A 19,843-nucleotide genomic window follows, 5' to 3' on the forward strand; every position below is an offset into this window, starting at 1 on the left:
AGAACATAATATATGTAAAAGGGGAAGAGATGAAATGAGGCTGGGAAGAAAGATGAGTGTCAAATTGGAGGGTCTTGAAGTAGGTTTTTAAAAAAAAATATTGTGCCATAGGCAAGGGGGAGAGCCCCTGAAGATTTTTGAGGTGGGGAATAATAATACTTTGAGACCTGCACATGAAAGACAGTGTTTTGTCTATGTCAGATCATTGGACCATAAATTGAGAGCTCAAAGGGACCTTAAAGATAATTTAGTCTAGAGGGGTGTGTGTGACCCCTTTTTAGCTATCTGGTGAAGAGATGTAGACACTATTCCAGAATAATGTTTTTTCACATAGAAAAATAAAATGCATAAGATTATAAAAGACTTCAATTACATTGATATATAATTATCTTAATGTATGTATTTAAAAAAAACATTCATGGACCCCAAGTTGAGTACCCCTGATTTCCAGTCCAATCTTCTCATTTTGTAGATAAGTTAACTTAGACTAAGAGGAATTATATATAACTTGTGCAAGATAGTACAGATAAATAATAAATGACAGGCAAGATTTGAACCTAGACCATCTCATTTAAATTCTGATGCATTTTCCACTGTGCTGCCCTGTTACTATGTTGCTTGAGAAATTAGCTAGTAAAATAAATTTACTTGATAAGTAATTGAGGCACTTAACTGAACAGGTACTGATACCTGTGAAAAGTTGTCTCATGTACATTTATAGTAAAAGAGAACCGCATGTTTACTTTTTATTATCATACTAGTTTATGTAGTAATATGCTAGGTTTTTTTTCCAAAAAGAAAAAATTATTTTGGTTTGGTCAAAAATCTGTTCAAGTATTCCTTACTTCCCTCAACATACTTGTAATGAAATATAAATTTGGACACTTAGAAATAGATAAATGTTCCACCTAAGAAATTAATTGTATTTGAAAAGACTGTTTGCATGATACAGACTAGCCAATATAGGAATTAGGCCATTTTGTATTTTTCTTTAGAAGCCATCTGTTAATTAAGGGGACAAAGTGTTCTATATTTGACAGAACTTTTTGTAAGATAGGCTCTTCTCTAACAGGAAAAATAAATAAGTAAACAAAATAGATGCTTATTCTTACCCAGCATTTCTCTGATTTAGGTTGCAGGTCACACGTTATCCACTGTGAATAAATTTTTATAACTTTTACCATGAACTGCTAAACTTACTCTGTGGATTACATACCATTGGGATGGTTGTAGGGTTTTTTTCCCCCATTACTGCTTAGCAGAGGCCTTTCTGAGGCTGTTCTAGCTGTGTCTGCAGTATTTAAATAGTCTTCCTTTTATAGTCAGCATTTATGTACCAACCTGCTGTAATACAATTGGTTCATTTGGGGATTTCTTATAACTACAAGAATCAGGGCTTTATACAGTTTTTAAAGTAGAAGAAAACCTTTCACGTAACATTTAGTAGATGACTCCTTATTTGCAATAAAGATAAGCAAACAAAAATTCCCTTATAGAAAGGCCAGTACTAAAATATTCTGTTGCTAAAGTTTTGTATTATATCCTTTGTGTTCAAAATGTATAGAATTTATTTGGGGGCATTTAATCCCTATGTAGTTTTGTTTTGTTGGGGCAACTAGGTGGTGCATTGGATGGAGTGCCAGACCTGAAGGCAGGAAGACCTGAGTTCAAATGTGGCCTCAGACACTTGGTAGCTCTGTGACCCTGGGCAAGTCACTTAAGTGTGTTTGCCTCAGTTTCCTCATCTGTAAAGTGAGCTGGAGAAGGAAATGGTAAACCACTCTAGTATCTTTGCCTAGAAAACCCCAAATGGGATCACAAAGAGTTGGACACAACTGAAACAATTGAACAATAATTTTGTTCCCTTTTTCCTTTTAAACATTAACATCATGTTTTTGTACTGTGTTTGTTTTCTGAAATATTCCCAGTTTAACTGGTGGCTTGTGCCTAGGAAGAACCCTTCCTTGTGTCTAGCAAGGTACTATTGTGTCAGTTAAGCATATACATCTCAGAACCAGTGAGATTTTCAGTTTTCCAACACTCAGTACCCTCCCCTTAAACCCAGATTCAGTTTAGTCCACTTGACCCTTTACAGGCCCTTTTATTCATTGTTTCTTCATATTACAAATGAAAACCTAAGTGCATTCTTTTTCAGGCAAATACTTTCGGGAATCATCTACAAGCAGTTTCCCAAGAGGAGAGTCAATAACTAAGGAGAGGCTAAGCATCTCTTCAAAATACGTTATTTTAGAAACAAGAACAGAATTGTTTAAAGTTCATGTTGCAGAGTTTGAGAAGTACATATTCAGATTTAGTGATAAGGGCATGTAGGCAATGTGTACTTTATAGGTAAATGATGATTATGAAAAGTGAAAATTCACCATCATTTTTTCTGTATTGATATTCAAAAATATAATCAATTTACAATGTTTAACTTTTATGGGTAAAGGAAAGATGACTTTAGTTTTCATTTTTGAGCCTATATAAAAGGAAAATATGAAAAGAACAGTCTTGCATTATGCAGCTTTCCTTTAGTATCTCAAAGAAGTCTGTTGGGCTTTTGCTCCACAGATGCAGGTTGCAATCTTACCATACCTTAGTATAAGTGTTCTTAATCTTGGGTTAGTGACCTTGTTTTTGAAAAAAACATTTGTAACTATATTTTAATAGAATTTTTTTTCCTTTGTAATCCAGTGTGCTTTATCTTATGAATTATTTTGTAATTAATCAGAGTCTCCATAGATTTTTCCAAACTGCCAATTGCGCTCGCGCGCACACACGCATACACACACACTCACACTTGAACGCATGCCCTCAAATCCTTTCCTTAGTAAATGTTCTTCCATGACTTACTGAAGCCATTCTCATCCTTCTTCCCCCCCCCCCCCAAAAAAGCAACAACAACTCCAAAACCGCTTAGTAGGATTATTGAACTCGCTTTAAGTCAGAACTGGTTCTTGGGTTACAGCCTGTTATCAGACTTTTACTGAAGAATATTTTTTCTAGCTTAATAGGTTCTCCCATATCTGGTTCTTGATTTACAATCTGTTAATAGACTTTTACTCAGAGTTTTTCTAGCTTGATAGAAGGCCTTCCATAGTTTGTGCTCTGATGATATATCAGAGTATTTGTAATGAAGAGCCTATGTTGGAGCTTTAAATTTAACCATAATAAATTTTAAATTTATCCGTTTTGTAGCCAAGAGTTTTCCTTATAACTCCCTTTAATGAGTACTGACAGATGCATGACAACCGCATTATTCTTTCTCCGTGTTAAGTCCATAGTCTCTGTCTTCGACCCCCTCTTTCCCCCTCTCCTCTCTCTCTCTCCTTCGTCCCTTCTCTCTTTTCTCCCTTGTTTTCTCTTCCTCATCCCCCCTCTCCCTCTCTCTCCTTCACCCCCCCCTTTACCCCCTCTTTCTCCTCCTCTTCCTCTGGTTACTCATTGTTTGATTGGAAAGATTAAGCTGACTATCGTGAAAATGGTAGCTTACATATGCTACTATTGAGTACTAATATCTTGGGACTTAGAGCTAGGGATTTGATGTTAGGATTTTATCTTACATGATAGTTAGGCTTCCTAGAATGGTCTTGATGTCTCTTAATTAAAGCCCCCAATGTTCGGAGGAACATTGTTTGATGAAGAAAAGTTAAGAAGTTGATCTAAATTCAAAGTATATTACCAACAACAGTTAGAGAAGTAGGGGGACTGGGAGGTCTAAGAGCTGAAACAAAAACGCTTGCCTTATTACATCAGGATTTGGTCTGGAATTCAGCCAGGGATAGGTAATAAAATGGGATGGGGGTCACTTATAAAAGATCTCAGCCTTTGAGTAAAAGTATGCAATGATCTAGAGAGTAGAAACTGTCAAGAGACTTGTAGAAGACTCCAATAACCCTTGTCACATTTCTGGATTCTTGCAACCTCCTGCTTGATGAATTCCCTCACTGTTCTCTCTAGTCAGTGTTCAGTGCTTCTGCCAAAGTTAGCAGGCTTTGTTTAATACTTTGACAATACTATCTCACTGACTTGGCTTTCCTAATGCCTTATTGTGGCTTCCTTTTGCAACATAGATAGAAAGAACACATTAAAAATCTTCCCTTGTTATGCCTAGACTTCATTAGAATGTCCTGGAGATCTTCCTATAATATTTTTTGTTTTCCCATTCTTCTCATTGGCTATTCTCAGGAAGATAAATGTTCATTGTTCACTTTATTTGACCACCTTATTTCTGCCTATAAGCCTACTCTCTGTGCTTGGAATGAATCCTTTTTCTTCAATCTCTTAGAACCAACTTGGTTCTTAAAATTCCTCTGTGAAGATCTTACAATTGATTGGAAGAAATAGACTACTTCTCCTAACTCTACCCTGATGAAACAAGAAAATCCAGTGAATCTAATTAATTCTATTCCAGCAACCTACTATGTGCATTCTACAATACCCCTGACTTCACTAATGACTAATGACACACATTATTGTACTTTAAAGTGAGTACTTGTTTCAGATGCCTCTAATACGCTTGCTCTTTGTTTCATTGTTAAAATTTTGAGCATCTTAAGGGCTCATCTTATTTTGGAGATTTTGTAGCACAATATCATGTTCACAAAAGCTTTTGGAATATTTTAGATGGTTAAGATAGGAACGGCTCATGCTAAAGAAAATTGACAGCAATCAACAAACATCTATTAGGTGCTCACTGTGTACCAGTCACTGTTGGCTCAAAGATTTGGCCAGATAAGAAATTGTTTTATGTCCTTCCAAAAAAAGGAGTTTGTGTAAATTTACCTTGTTTTTAATTTACATTGGTTTTTTTTTCCTGTTCCCATACCTGGAATTTTTTCGGTTTAGAGTACTCAAAATAATGAAAACCCCTCCAGCAATGCAGATAGGCAGTTCATCTTTAACTTGGTGTTACAGAGTTGCCTTGGAAATGAAACCTCATACAGCCAGAATGTGTCAGACAGAATGAACCCTGGTCTTTCTGACTCTTGTTGATTTTATCTCTTATGCCATGCTAGCTCTCTTTAAATTCACATCAGATACCATTTCTAATTCATCTATTTTATAAACTGGGATTTTTATCTAGGGATATCATGATACAGTTTTGCTTTTGAATTTTAAAATTACATGGGTGGGTAATTCATTTGGACAAATATTAAGTGCCTAATATGTGCAACACCTTGTGCTTGGTATTCTGAGTAAAGAAAAGAAGGCTAAGTTTGATGAATTGCTGTTCTGGAATAATAGGGTAATTTGATCAATGGTAAACTTTTTCATGTCTGAGCAAACTCATTGCAAGAAGGGATTGTTTCCTTCTTTGTACTAGTGCCTAGCACATAGTAGGCACTTAATAGATGATGTGGATACATAAACCTAAACTTGAGTATTTCTTGGGTATTGTAATTTCAGCTGGTAACATTTTATAGTTAGAAGTTACGCTTTGGTCTGTCAGTTTTTGGTTAACCAAAAACATACATTCACATCCCAGGGAGCACTGAATTTCCCATAGATTTTTCAGATTTTGTGTTGGAAGCAGTCGGTTAACAAGCCTCTGGATTTCTAAGGCTTTCAGTTGTTCTAACCTTAAGTTTTATTTTCAGAGGGAAATTTACGTATTTTTAACTGGAGTTCCTTTATAAAGTAAATGTACTGTAGAATTTCATGGTCAGTGTGTTTCCCATTCTTCAGGACAAAAACAGGGAAGAGTTCAGAGCTCTACAGAAAATTTGGACATATTTGATTTTTGCAAATGACATTTAGCTATTTTTAGGCACAACTGTGTAATTTAGTGTGACACATCAAACCAAATAGATTTGTTACATGAACTGAGAAATCATTTTGCTGTAGTAAAGTTATAATTATGATGTTTAGTGCTTCTTTGATTTTTCATGCCAGTTGTGAATTTTAAAAAAAGGTCACCGGCAGGAAGAGAAAAAACATGTTTAGAAGCTGCCCTGCTGTTCTATGGCTGCTTAGTTGTTCTTTATTCTTTTCTTTTTTTGTGAGAGGTGACACCCGGTTGGTGGTAGAGGCCAGCAACAGATGCCCTTTCTTACTATCACAGTTGCCTGTGTATTTTCCCCTGTTTCTCAGCACTCAGTATTTCAGGAACTAAAGAATGGTCTTCTATTTTCTATCCCTATCCTCAGTAGAGTTAACATAAATTAACTCCTTGATTTTAAGCATTTTGAGGTAAAGGCAAGTAGCAAAAAAAACCACTTTTAATGACAAACTAAAGAAACTAGAATATTTCAACGGATTTTTTTTTGTCAGAATATTTGTTTCTGCTTAGCAAAAATAAGGCATAGTACAATTAGCACTGGACTAGAATTCAGAGGATCTTGCTACATTTAGCCTGAGTGTCCATTTCCTTTTCTAAAATAATGATGATAATGCTGGCCTCACCAGACTTGTTTTTAAGGACATGTGAAATTGTTAATGAAAGTGCTTTGAGAATTATAAAGCATAATATCACACACATGCAGTGTGATTACTTAAAATGTAATAAGTCAGAATCTGTTTATCCTGAGTAAAAGAGTCTGTCCTCCAAAAAAAAAAAAAAAAAAAAAACGCCCCTCGTGGTCCCCCTATTTTTTTTTTTGCTTTTTAGGGAGAACTCTCTTTTTTTGAAGAAATAATCCCCCCCCCCCCCCCCCCCGGAACGGTATAAAATCCACGTGGTAGGAAGTTTGGTCTCTTGAAGACCCTGTGACGCTGGGTGCAAGAAAGTGGTCTTGCAGATGAGGTCCCTGAGTCCCAGAGAAGGAAAAGGACTTGCAGAAAGCTGAGATCTAAACCTGTGTCCCCTCATTCCCCATCTACCATGCTCTTTGCTCCACCATGATGCCTCTCAGTGAGAGGTGGAGGATGGGGATGGACTTAAATCCCGTAGCTTTTGAATCTCTTCATATCTATCTTTTACCTTTTTTTTTTTCCAAATTCGATCTCAAAAGTAATTTTTAGTCACAAGAAGTTTATGTAGTAAAACAGTTCATTTTAATTACTTCTCTATTGTTAGATGGTTTTTTTTTTTTCTTTAGGTTTCAATTACAAGTTACCCAGTTTCCCTTGTCCTGTACAGAATGAGATAATGCTGTCTGGTGCTGCTTTTCTAGGGAGACTTAGGATTTCCTAAAGTAGATTGCAAATTGGGACCTGTTGAGAAATCACAATTTCCCACAACTTAATGTAAGGTCATACTGCATTGCTAGAAAGTTGATAATATATGGCACTACCACCAATTGTGTAATCAATGGGGACAGCTAATTAACTTGAACGGAAAATGCATGAGTGTTATGGATACTTGCCCATCATAAGTTAGTATTCATTTATAAATATTATACTGATCAGAAACTTAGATTTTAACAGAAAACTTATATTTTCAACTGAAATTAATATATGCCTAAGTAAATTTCTAATGTTCTTTTAAAAAAAAAATCTGTTCCAGATACCTTTCTATTTATGCCAATTTCATGGTTTGAAAGGGATCTTTAGTGAGCCATCTGTTTTCTGCATTATGTGAATGGATAGGTTGAATTTTCTATCCTTGTTATAATCCCTGGTAATGTCCTTTGGAAGCTTGTTAAAATGCCTAAGAGGCTTTCGGGGAAACTCTGCTGCTATCCTGTTATACTTTCCTTTCTAGGGTTTCCTATTCCCCAAACTGAGAATCTGTCCTGTTCAATCAGAAGAAAATACAGAGACCCATATTCATAGCTTGCCTTTTTTTTTTTTTAATGTGGATGACTTTCTAAAAATGGCATACTGTATTTACAGAAGGAAAGGAATTAAAGTTGTCAGGAACTGAATATTTTAGATTTGTTTACTGAATACTGTAGAAAGGAATATTGAGTACTTTATACCACTCTTATTCTAAGGTCCTCTCCTACTAGACCCCTTGGTGTAAACATTGTGCCTGATTGGCTTCATTACAAATTAGATCTGTTTTTAATATGCCATCTTTTGTTTCTGGTGCTTGAGGCTGGAAGGGAGAAACCATGGCACACAGCTTTTCTGACTAGAGAAGCACAATGAACGCTCAAGAACAGAGTTTCATCTGAAGTGTTAGGAACTTAATAGTCTGTAGACACAGAGTGGAATTGAGGAATGAGAATTGAACAGTATGGTGAGGGAAGAGTCTTTAAGAAAAAAAAAGACGAAAGAGGAGGAGAAAACAGGGAAATTCCCTGAAATAAAGATAATTCAAAATCAGATGCCTTTGCTTTTTGTTCAGGCTCACAGTATCGAAAACACAAAGATGCTTAATTTTTTTCTTTTCTCACATAGTCTCATTTTCCTGTGTCCACCAAAGGACTCAGGAGAACCTGCCAGTCAAAGAATATTGTGGTGACCTATTTCTAGGAATAGAGAGATATTTTTAAAAATAAATGTTGCTTTGTACCTTTCTATCTCTTGGAACATCACTACTTCTTTAAATGAAATAATAGATACACATCAATCAGTGTAGACACTTTTTATTGTTGATTCAATTATCAGGTTTTATAAAATTCATTACCTGTGTTTTTCATTGACTGTATTTGAATAGTCTCGGCAGACTCAATTATATTAGTGAAAAAGCACTTAAAACAAAATTACATGCTGACACCTCATAATTCATACTTGTAAATCTGTGAAACAGATTTATGTAAATCTATCAAATTCCAAATAGGACATGATTTTTAAATTGAGATTTCATTTTATTATGATAATTATGAAAATTCGAATTTTAGGTTGTGAAGTAACTTAATGTTAGGAAGAACCTTGCTTATCAAGCCAATTATTTGTGAACACTCACAACACTTCTGACCACTCTTTTTCTATTTGTGGCATATTGCATTTGGACAGTGTAGTAAATTAAAATTTTGGAACTGTGTTGTGAGGTGGTGGGGTACAGTGGAAAGAGTACCAGACTTTGCATCAGAGGACCTGGATGAGAATTCTGCTTTCTACTTAGTTGAAATGACTTGTTCAAAGGCCGTACTACCTATCTGGCATCAGTTGCTTTACTTGTGAAAGGAGGGGCTTGGATCAGAACATCTTTTTGGCCCTATCCAGGATTAAGTTCTATGACTATGCATATCTAGGAGCTATGGATCTGCTGAAGGGGGGGAGGTGACCAGAGTGGAAGAAGTGACATGGGCTGAGAAGAAATATTCAGTTTTAAACATATGTAACTTTTTTTGTGTGGCATTAGGGGTTAAGTGACTTGCCCAGTGTCACACAAGTAATAAGTGTCAAGTGTCTGAGGCCAGATTTGAACATGGGTCCTCCTGACTACAAGGCTGGAGCTCTATCCACTTCACCACCTAGCTGCCCCCAAACATATGTAATTTTTAAAAAGGACCTTTGATAACAGGTCTTATGGACTCGTTAAAATTTTGTCTTGGACCAGATGAGGTTGAGAGGTTCAGAGATACTATGTAATTTGTGCGATATCATTAAGTTAGAGTAGGAGCTGAGGTTTGAGTCCAGATCTCCTACATTTACCATGTGGGCTTAATATATATAAAAAAAAATCACTCAAGTGTGCTTATCAATAAAATGTTGAGGTAAGTTTGCTGAATCCAGCAGTGGTTCTTTTAGCTTAGCCATCATAATTAATTGTTCAGGAGGTCTAAAGTGACTTCTACCACCTTTTTCAAAACTGGTATTAGGTTGGTTTCAGACATTTGAACAAATGTTAAAGAGTCCTAATGACCCAAGACCACCCAAGTGGTTTAATTCTAAAGAAGCATGGAAGATAGCAGGCAACTCATCCATGGCTGTTTATCTGGTCACAAATCATTGCTTTCCCTCCCTCATCCCCTTTACTACCCCTTTATTTCCCAATATATCTCTTCCCCTTCCCCCACCAGAGAAACACCTATTATAACAAAAGGGAGAAAAGGCAGTTCTGCAAAACCAAATGACACATTAATCAAATTGGACAGTATGTGCTGTTTTCTACCTCCAGAGTCACTTACCCTTTGCAAAAGAGAAGATAGATTTATTATCATATAAGAGGGAAGTTTATTATCATATCTTTCTATGGGACCAATCTTGGTCATTATAATTACACAACATTCAATTACAATTTTTGTTGTAATTTCCATTTCTGTTATAGTAACTTTGTGTGTTTTCTTTTTGGTTCTGCTTACTTTACTTTGCATCAGTTCCTATGAGTCTTCCCATATAATCTTATTCATTGTTTATGGCACAGTAACATTCTTTTGCATTCATATAGAATGATTTACCTAGTCGTTTTACACTCAGTGAGCATCTACTTGGATTCCAATTTTCTGCCTCTTTAAGAAAGTACTGTTATAAATGTTTTGGTAGGTATATAATCTGTCTATGTGTCATTGACCTCTTGGGGATTTTTGCCTACCGGGGATTTTTGCCTACCAGGGATTTCTTGATCAAAGGGTATGGACAGTTTAATCTCATAATATAATTCTATATTGCTTTCCAGAAAAGTGGGGCCACTTCACAACTCCACCAGCAGCATATTTGTGCAACAGTCTTTCTGTGACTTCTCCAATGTTACTATTGCCTTCTCTGGTCATCTTTGCCAGTTCGTTGGGTGGGAAGTGAAGCCTTGGAGATGTTTTGATTTGCATTTTTATTATCAGTGACTTAGAGTCTTGGTGCAGTTTTCAGCTTTAGTTGCTTAAAATTGTATACAGACTTTTGGGGCACTTGGAATTTCACAATTTTAGGGAATATAATTCTTTTTTTGGGGGGGGAGGCAGTTGGGGTTGTGACTTGCCCAATGTCACACAAGTAGTAAGTGTCAAGTGTCTGAGGTCAGATTTGAACTCATCTGACTCCTAGACCGGAGCTTTATCCACTGCACCACCTGGCTGCCCCTGGGAATGTAATTCTAAGAGAGGTACCATGATGCCAAGGAGAGCCTGCATTCAAATTCTGTCCCTGGCACATACTACATGTATGACTCAGAGCAAGTCACTTGCCATTTAGCTTTCTACATACTTGTGAGGCTAGAAGTTATAGAGTAGGTTCTGGCCTGCATAGATAGAAGACAATTTTTTTTCATCTGTATCATTTTTAAAAGTTAAGAGCAAATGAAGGTGGGAAAGTTGCTAAGTTGCATTGTTAAGTTTCTTACCCAGGAGTTAGTTCCCTATAACAGTGAAATCACATCTAGTGCCTATTCCTTATAACTAAATCAATTACTAATCCAGAAACAGTGTTATAGGAAAATAGCCAATACTTCAAGTACTTTAGCACATTCCTGTTGTGTATAATATGTACATGGTGGATCTCACTGGACAGCCCATGCAGGTGCTGGTATTCCCATTCCCTCAACCCCTTCATCCCAAAAACAAAGCTTATAACGTGGTCCTACTCTGATTTTAGAATGAAGTCTTTACTTTAAGCAGCTTTAATACCTTTATTATATTTTGCTTTAGGGTAATCTTGCCTCCAGAACATCTCCTAGTGGGCAAAGGGCAGGGGCACAGGAGAAGCATGCTTGATGGGTAGTGGTTATAGAGAGTGGGAGCAAGTGTCATGTAGGTGATGCAGATAGATGATAGAGAATTGACTGGATGATCTAACCATTCAACAAAGCATTTATTAAGTTCCACAGTGTATCAGGTACACTGCTAGGTGATGGGAAATAAAGATAAAAAATCAAATAGTCTTTGCCCTTAGGAAATTTATGTTCTATTAAAGGAGACAAAGTATACATATGTAAGTACATACATTATATGAAAATTAAATGCCAACGCTGGGGAGCAAGAGAGGCTTCCTGTAGAAGGTGGGGGAGTTCAGTCCTAAAGGAATCAAGAAATTCTGTGACCTGGAGATGAAAAGGGAGTGAATATAGCAGATGACCAGCTGTATGACAAAGACAAAGAGACAGGAGATATCGAGTGTGAGTTACAGATTTCAGCCAGTTTTGACCAAATTTTATAGTGCATGAAGGGAAATGTGTACATTGGGTTGAGGTGAAGCTATGAAAGGCTTTAAAAAGCAAAACAGAAGAGTTTATAGTTTAACCTACCATAAATCTTGATGGTGCTCTGTCATTACTATTGTGTGTCCAGTGTGTTTCTTCTCTCAAGAGTTGATCAGATCATAGATTTAGAGCTTGGAAGGACCTTGAAAGACCATCTAGTCCAGAGGTGGCCCTCTAGGTCCTCAAGTATGACCTTTTGACTGAGCCCAAGTTTTACAGAACAAATCCTTTTATTAAGGGGATTTGTTCTGTGAAACTTGTACTCAATCAAAAGGCTGCACCAAGGACCTAGAAGACTACATGTGGACTTGAGGCTGTAATGACTCTGATCTAGTCTAACCCCTTCCTTTTTGCTGATGAGGAAACCAAGGTCCAGGGGAGGTCAATTTGCTCAAGATTAGGCAGGTATCACGTGGCAAAACTGGCACTGGAGTTTAGGCACTCCTTAATGCACATTTCAACGCTCTTGCTCTGATTTAAAAACAACAGCAAAATCCTGCCAGAGAAAACATGTTTTCGGCAATTAGTGTTATTGTCGTATTGTTTTAAGGGGTCAGTGGTTCAGGAGTGCTAGACTTAGAGTTAATTGGGAAAACCCTAGGTTCACACTTCATTCTGACACTTAATAGCTGTGTGTGTTCCCAGACAAGTAAAATAACATCACACTTTGTACTTCTGAACAATGGAGATAATCATACCTGAAGTTCCCTCTACCTATCTAGGTTGTTGGAACATCTCAAATGAGATGTTGCAAATTTTGAAAACCTTAAAGTGCTATGTAAAAAAAAAAAAGTCAAGAATCATTATTCAAGTTTTAATAAGCTTAAATTGTAAAATCCAAAATGATCTAATCCACCTTCCTAAACAAATCAGAATCTATGCTGTTTTTAAAGACCTTCTGAGAAGGGGATTCCACCATCTACTTTGGTACCCACTAGAAAGTGCTAATTAACTCTTATTATCAATTCAAATTGACCAACACTCAATTCACAGCCTACTTCTCACAGGGGCACTTGGCTAGGCTTTTGAGATCCTTTAAAATATCTACCCTAAATGCCAGAACACTAGGGCTTAACTGCTTTGCCTTTTGTTAGCTATATGAATGGAAAGCATCTGGTCAGTCCTCTGCATTATCATGTAGACTTTGTGTTTTCTTAAGAACTGTCTTTAGACTCCTTTAAGTTTTTCTTATTCTAGATAAACTGACTCTTCAGGTTCTGGGTTCAGATTTATATGCAAGATATTCTGTTGGTGAATATCTGTATTACTTTATGCTAGCTTGAATGTACCAGAATATTAAAAGTTAGTTAATTGAATTGAGATAAAAAGATTTCACTGTTTCTATATACACATAGGCAATGAATAATGTGGGATGTGTCATTGACTTGGTCTGTAGGTTGATTTGAATGACCCTATTCTGCATAGCCACTTCACCAGCTACACTACTTAATGAGCTTTTAATGGACGAAAATCAGCCCTACCTGGCATGGGAGTTGGTACTGTTGCTTTGGGGTGGAATAATCATTGACCCTGAGCAGCTGCTTGTAGGAGCCTGGGAGGGAAGGCATGAACTGCCAACATATGGAGTATAAAAATTGACCCCAATTTTGAGGAAGTTTTTTTTTAAATCTTAAAAGGTCAACTTTTATGCACTGTAATATATGGTATCTTGAAATAAGATTCTTTTGCCGACTCATGAGTTTTCTGTGACACTTGAGAGTAGTGAGAGCTGTAATATTTCATTGGCTGCTAAAGGTCTGTCTTTGCCATTGCTGTAAATGTTATATGGTTCTTTCACCTGATTGGTATTATGTGCAGCATGGGAAGAAAAAAGTCTCTAGAAAGACAAAGACTCACTAATAAAGAAAGATTAGAATAAATCAAGGGTTTCTACTGTTGTGTAGAATTTGTGGATGAAATAAGAGGGTCATTAATAAATGGAATTAGTCTGTTCTTGGTTAGAACAGGTATTTGAATAATTTGTCATGTAAGTCAAAGTAATACATTTTCATTTCTGCCTTGCCCCATAGCATTTAATTGATATTTACTTGTTAGGTTCTATAGATTGAGTATAGTATACTGAGGATGAATAAGCTTTTTTCATAGTACTTTTGTGTTTAGAATAATAATTAAATTGAAACTTTTTTTTTTTTTAAGTGAGGCAGTTGGGGTTAAGTGACTTGCCCAGAGTTACACAGCTAGGAAGTATTATGTGTCTGAAGTCTGATTTGAACTCAGGTCTTCCTGACTCCAGGACCGGTGCTCTGTCCACTGCACCACCTATCTGCCCTGAAACATATACTTTAACGGAGATGGTCACATACTTTTAAGATCTACTTCTTTAACTCATGTCCTGAGTCCATTATCTTCATTTTAGAAGAAAAAAATACTTAACCTAAAAGGGATAAATTTGTTAACAATACATTCCACATTCTTTTAGTGTGGGACATCTCCCCAAAGAGAATTGTTGTTTTAAATTTTATATGCAATCAGTCAATAAACATTTATGAAGTGCCTACCACGTACCAGGCACTGTTGTAAGCACTGGGGATACAAAGAAAGAGGAAAAGACAGTCCCTACCCTTGAGGAACTCGCAATCTAATGGGAGAGACAACATGCAAACAACTATGTACAAACAAGTTATATAAAAGAGAAATAAGTAATCAACAGATGAAAGGTACTAGAATTAAGAGGGATTGAGAAAGGCTTCCTGTTGAAGGCGGTGTTTTAGCTGGGGCTTGAAGTTGAAGAAAGCCAGGGAAAATGAAAATAAGGAGAGGAGAGAATTCTAGAGGCACAGTTAACAGCCAGTGAAAATACCCAGAGCCAAGAGATGTATTATCTTATTCAAGAAGCCAGCAAAGGGGATCAGTAGTGGAAATGCATTTATTAAATACAATGTACCTGGGATATAAATAAAAAATCAAGACAGCCCCTGCTTTCGAGGATCTCATGTTCTAATTGGGGGAGACAACCTAGAACGGATGTTTATGTTCAGTTCATGGCAGGTGGAAAAAAGAGAGTAGTATGGAAGGATAGGAAGCAGGTCAGCTGGCAAGGTCCAGGAGATCTTCAGAAATAATGACAGGGAAGTCCCTTAACAAGAAGATAGTATATTTAAGGCATAAAGTGGAGTGGGGGTGGGACTCTGGGATATTTCCAGCAGAGATAAGGATCCAGAAGGAGAAGGTCCTCAGCTGCCCATGGTGGGCCCTAATGGAGGTGGCTGATCCTGAGTCATGAGGCAGGAATTGACTGGCTGGAGTGGAGAAGGTAAAGGTTCTCCTTCTCCACCTACCCCCGATTTTGATGATAATAATGGTTCACATTTACCAATGGATAGAGTGCTGGACTTTGAGTTGAGGACACTCAAGTTAAAATTCTATTTTAGGTATTATCTATGGGACTATTGAGGTTTAGGGGTGCTGGGACACCAAAATCACAACATGCAGTTCCTGCCCAAAAGAATTTGACCCAAGCCTTCTTTCAGCCAAAGACTAAGTTTATTAGAACATCCTCCATATTGGCCAGACTCTTAAAGAATCTGATTGTTAGTGAGCTATTGGTTAGATTTTAAGAATCAGAACACCTTAATGGAGACAAGATGGACCTTATATACCGAAAGACTGTGGGAGAGATCTAGGAGTGGCCAAGTAGTCTGCAGGGACTATGAGGTAATAGAATGCTAGGGACCCCTGGACCATGTGGCCAAGGGAGAATGAGGCCTAGCTAGGATTAAGGGTGGGAAGTGGCTGGGGGGTGGAGGGAGGGGTAATGGGGGCATAAGGAGGTAAGACAGTGGAGGGCTAGGGTAGGTTAAGGGTAACAGAGAATTGGGAGATTGGGTGTAGCCACCATAAAAGGCTAGTGGAGGGGATTATAGCCTCAGGCTAACTGCAGAGATTTGGTCATGTGGGAAAGTCCAGGGTTTTTCTTTTCTGGGGTCCAGATCCCAACCCTATCAGGACCCTGATCAAATCATTTTCTAAGCCTCAGTTACTCATTTGTAAAGTGGGGATAATGCCACCTATTTCATGGGGTTATTTGTGTTTATCAAATAAGATCTTATATATTTATATATATGTATGTATATACATATAGTACATATAAATACATAAACACACATACATAGCCATAATTTTGTAAACCTTAAAGTGCTGTGCAGCTATTATTATTATGTACCTACTGTGTTCCTGGTAATTGAACTTTGCTTCTGTATTTGTTCTGATTAATACTTTTCTTACTTAGACTTGGATAAACTGTCATTTTTCTATCCCTTTAGGATAAAGGGATGAAGCATTTCTCAAACAGTTTTGATAATTTTTTTTGCCTTTTCAAAAGTAAAGATCATTAGATTTGGCTAGAATCACTCAGATTTTCTTGGAGCTAAAAATCATTTGGGCTGTTCCCCCACACCCTTCAGATTAGGAAACTAGTAGCATCCCTGAACCAAGACGGAAAATTGGATCTACAGGTTATGCAAAATGACTGCTTTGGAAAGGATCTCTAATGCTGAGCAGCTTTTTTTCCTTACTATAGTAAGCACTCAATTCTCTCTTCCTTCTTCTACAATAGATCTTGAACTTGCCTAATGTAAAACCTGGTGGGGAGGATCAGATCATCCGCTTATGCCCCATATCCATTAAAGAAACTTGAGGAACATTCCATCTCAGTTACATGTAGCCTGCGCTAAACACGTCTTACTCGTAAGAAAACAGAGTAGAATATGAGCTGCACCTTGCTTGTTTTACTTTGTGTCCATATCCACAAGCCCCTACTGTAGTGAGTGGCCTGTAGTAACCATTTAATAAATGCTTATTGAGTTAAAAGATGAATGGTTGTATAACTAGCTAACCTTATATAAAGTGGAGTGAGCACTGGCTTAGGAGTCAGAGGACCTGGATTTAAATTCTGCCTCTGAGGCTTATTGCCTCTCTGACAGTGGACAAGATATCTAACCTTCTAGGGTCTGCTTATTTGTAAAAATGTGAGGGTTGGACTAGGGGGCTTTGAAGGTCCCTTCAAGCTCCAGATCAATGGCCCTAGGAACAGGTTCTTTATGAATCTACATAATTTTTCTCTTCTAGAACTGACACGCTCTATCTTTCTCTGTCTCTCTCACTTTAACTCACATGACAGGAGCTGAAAAGCTTTGGAAGATCATATAAGCGTTAATTTCAGGAATGAATATAGAGGGATTTATTTTTGACACAGATGGATTGGTGCTAGTGCCCAATAAGCAAGACTACACACCAGACTTTGAGTTAGTGCCTGGCAGCTCCTTGGAACTAATGTGTGTCTTCTTTTTCCCCTCCCTTTATTAGGGCAGAGCTTGGGGTATGGCTTTGTGAACTACATTGACCCTAAGGATGCAGAAAAAGCTATCAACACGCTGAATGGATTGAGACTTCAAACCAAAACAATAAAAGTATGTTTGTGTTTTTTCTGTCAATTTTTGTAGCTGCTTGGAGCTTTATAGGTTGTTTGTTTTTTTGTCTTGTTTTGTTTTTTTAAGTACTAAAACAAAACAAAAAACCTGATGGGTGTGTGTGGGGTGGGTATGTATTTAAAGTTGGTTATAGTTAATCTGATCTCTGCCTATTTCTAACAGACTTTTTTTTTTTTAAGTGCAGTAGGTAAACTTGAAGTGGGAAAGAGAAATCAATCCTTCGCAAGTGCTACATACACCTTTATTAATGAGTGGTAATTGAGATTTGCTTACAGTAAACACCATAGAGAAATTATAGGTCTTCCCTTATGGATACTTTTTTGCCTAATAACTTTAGAAAAAATCCTTTTTTCCTTTTGCAAGTCCAGTTCAATTTGAGTTAAGTGAGTTTTGAGGGCTTCCCCATTTAATTTTTTCCATTCATCTGTCAGTGATATGTGTCCTTTTAGCTTTGGAATGCTTGGGATAACAACACAATTCCACAAGTGTACTATCCACATTTTTGTAAGTTTCTGAAAGCTGACTCTGTGTAGTATAAGAAGCTCTCTAGTCTGTAGATAACATAGATTCTTTCTTTTTAAGATGGAGAAAGAACCTTTGCTTCTGGAGTTAGTAAGTTAGTCTACAACCAAGGCAGTAATTAGTGAAAAGGGGAGATGAGATGCAAAGGAGTGGCAATAGTTATTTTTCTGGAAGCTATTTATGGTTTTGTTAGGTATTTGGAACGAGTTTCTGCTTGTTTTTGTTCAGGTTTTTGGAAACTACTTTATCAGCACTTGAAGTTGCCTCCCTCAGGACCTTTAAAAGTATTTGTTAGTCTATATGTTGTTTTGCCATTTTATATACTTTATATTGCCTAATAATATTAATTTTGTTTTTTAAAAACCACCTAGCAGTTCTATCCTATAAATGACCTAAAAAGGAATAGCCTGTTAAAATTTGCAAATGAATATCTGTGGCCTGAAGGGCCTCTAAGAGTTGAGGGGTTTTGCTTAGAGAGAGAGTACCTTGTGGAGAGATTCAACCTTCAACTCAAAGTCAATTACTTCTATAAAGCAGAGAATTGTATATGTACCAGAACACTTATCCAGAATTTTTTTTGACATAAAAATTAAGAAATCATTCTATATTCACTTCTAAGTTTGTATTGGCTTCTCTAATTACTAATATTCTTATGTGTATTCTGTGATATTATATAAAGAGATCAGAATGTATAGTAGCACATCTCTTACTGGGTACTCATAGTATACATACACACATGCACATGCACTCATACACAAAAAGAACAAACAAAAAGCATGTTTCTAGATGTGCACATGGCTTCTTCTCTTCTTTCTATCCTTGGTTCCATCATTGCTTTCTGGAAACTTTAGTTATTGTAGTTTGCCTCCTACACCCTTGAATATATGAGTAAATGGAATGAGGTAGGTAAAAGTGGAAGTTTACGCCTTTTCCCTATCTCTTTTCCAAGAAAATCCATGTCTCGATTAGTTATACTTCTCCATATAGCCTGACTTTTACTAGACGACCTGACTTCAAGTAGTGGTGGGGGGGAGAAAGTGAGGAGTGTTGGAAGAACAGGGAACCCTCTGGGGGGGGGGGGGGGGACTACAGTTAACAAGAGACAAGCTATTGTTGTGAAGTACTTTTCACTGACTTATGACTGAAGGTTTTATCTCTAGTTGGACTCAGCCTCTAGAACAGGTGGAGAAAAAGAATCTAAGGCTGAAGGAGTAGAGTAAAGGACAATAATGACTAGTGACTTTTACATTCTGACATCTGTTACTTCCTTTTTGATTTTCTGAGACAAAGGAGGAAGTAACAACAAGCTGTTCTTGCTCTCCCTTCCCCCATTCAATTCTTGCAAAAATATCAGATAACAGCTGGTACCCCCAATTTGGCCCAGATTTCTTTGGGAGGAAAAGCACAACCGCTTTCCAACCCTATATGCTATTTTATTTGTCTGTTTATTTTTTTCAAATTTTTGGTTTCAATTAGAGATGACTTGTGTTTTTTTTCTCTCTTAAAACATTATATTGAGCCAGATTTTCTTCTTTCAGTGCCCAGTCTATTCCTTGAGTCTAAGTACTTTCTGGAAGCTGTATTGTCTTTCAGATCCCTGGGGTATCCTTTCATAAATTTTTCTTCCCTGCCCTCCAATCCATCTGGCTTATTGTAATTAGACTAATCTTTCTAAAACAACACTTTCATTATGCTACTTGCTTACCCAAGAATCTATAGTATTTCCATAGTGCTTACCATAGTGTCTAAGCTGCTAACTTCAAATCCTATCCCCTTGCCATTCTTTCCCTCTTCTTTTCCCCAATATCCCCTTATTGTGTAGCCAATCTTACTTTCTAATACTCTCAAAATGCTAACATTTTGCTGCAGTTAAGTCTCTTCACAATCTTCTGGCCATACACATTAATTC

The 19,843-nt window shown here is 37.0% G+C and overlaps 1 protein-coding gene across 2 annotated transcripts in view; it reads left to right on the top strand.

Annotated features, from left to right (window-relative positions):
* Positions 1-19,843, top strand: part of ELAVL2 (ELAV like RNA binding protein 2) — an 83,193-nt gene that overhangs the window by 25,942 nt on the left and 37,408 nt on the right. For both annotated transcript variants that reach the window (XM_027839459.1, XM_027839460.1), the window contains exon 3: positions 17,288-17,391. In XM_027839459.1, coding sequence (XP_027695260.1) covers positions 17,288-17,391 — 104 coding nt within the window. The remainder of the gene's footprint in view (positions 1-17,287; positions 17,392-19,843) is intronic.

This window comes from Vombatus ursinus, unplaced genomic scaffold (genome assembly GCF_900497805.2).
Source record: "Vombatus ursinus unplaced genomic scaffold, bare-nosed wombat genome assembly UNPS02014832.1, whole genome shotgun sequence".
Classification (NCBI taxonomy): Eukaryota; Metazoa; Chordata; class Mammalia; order Diprotodontia; family Vombatidae; genus Vombatus; species Vombatus ursinus.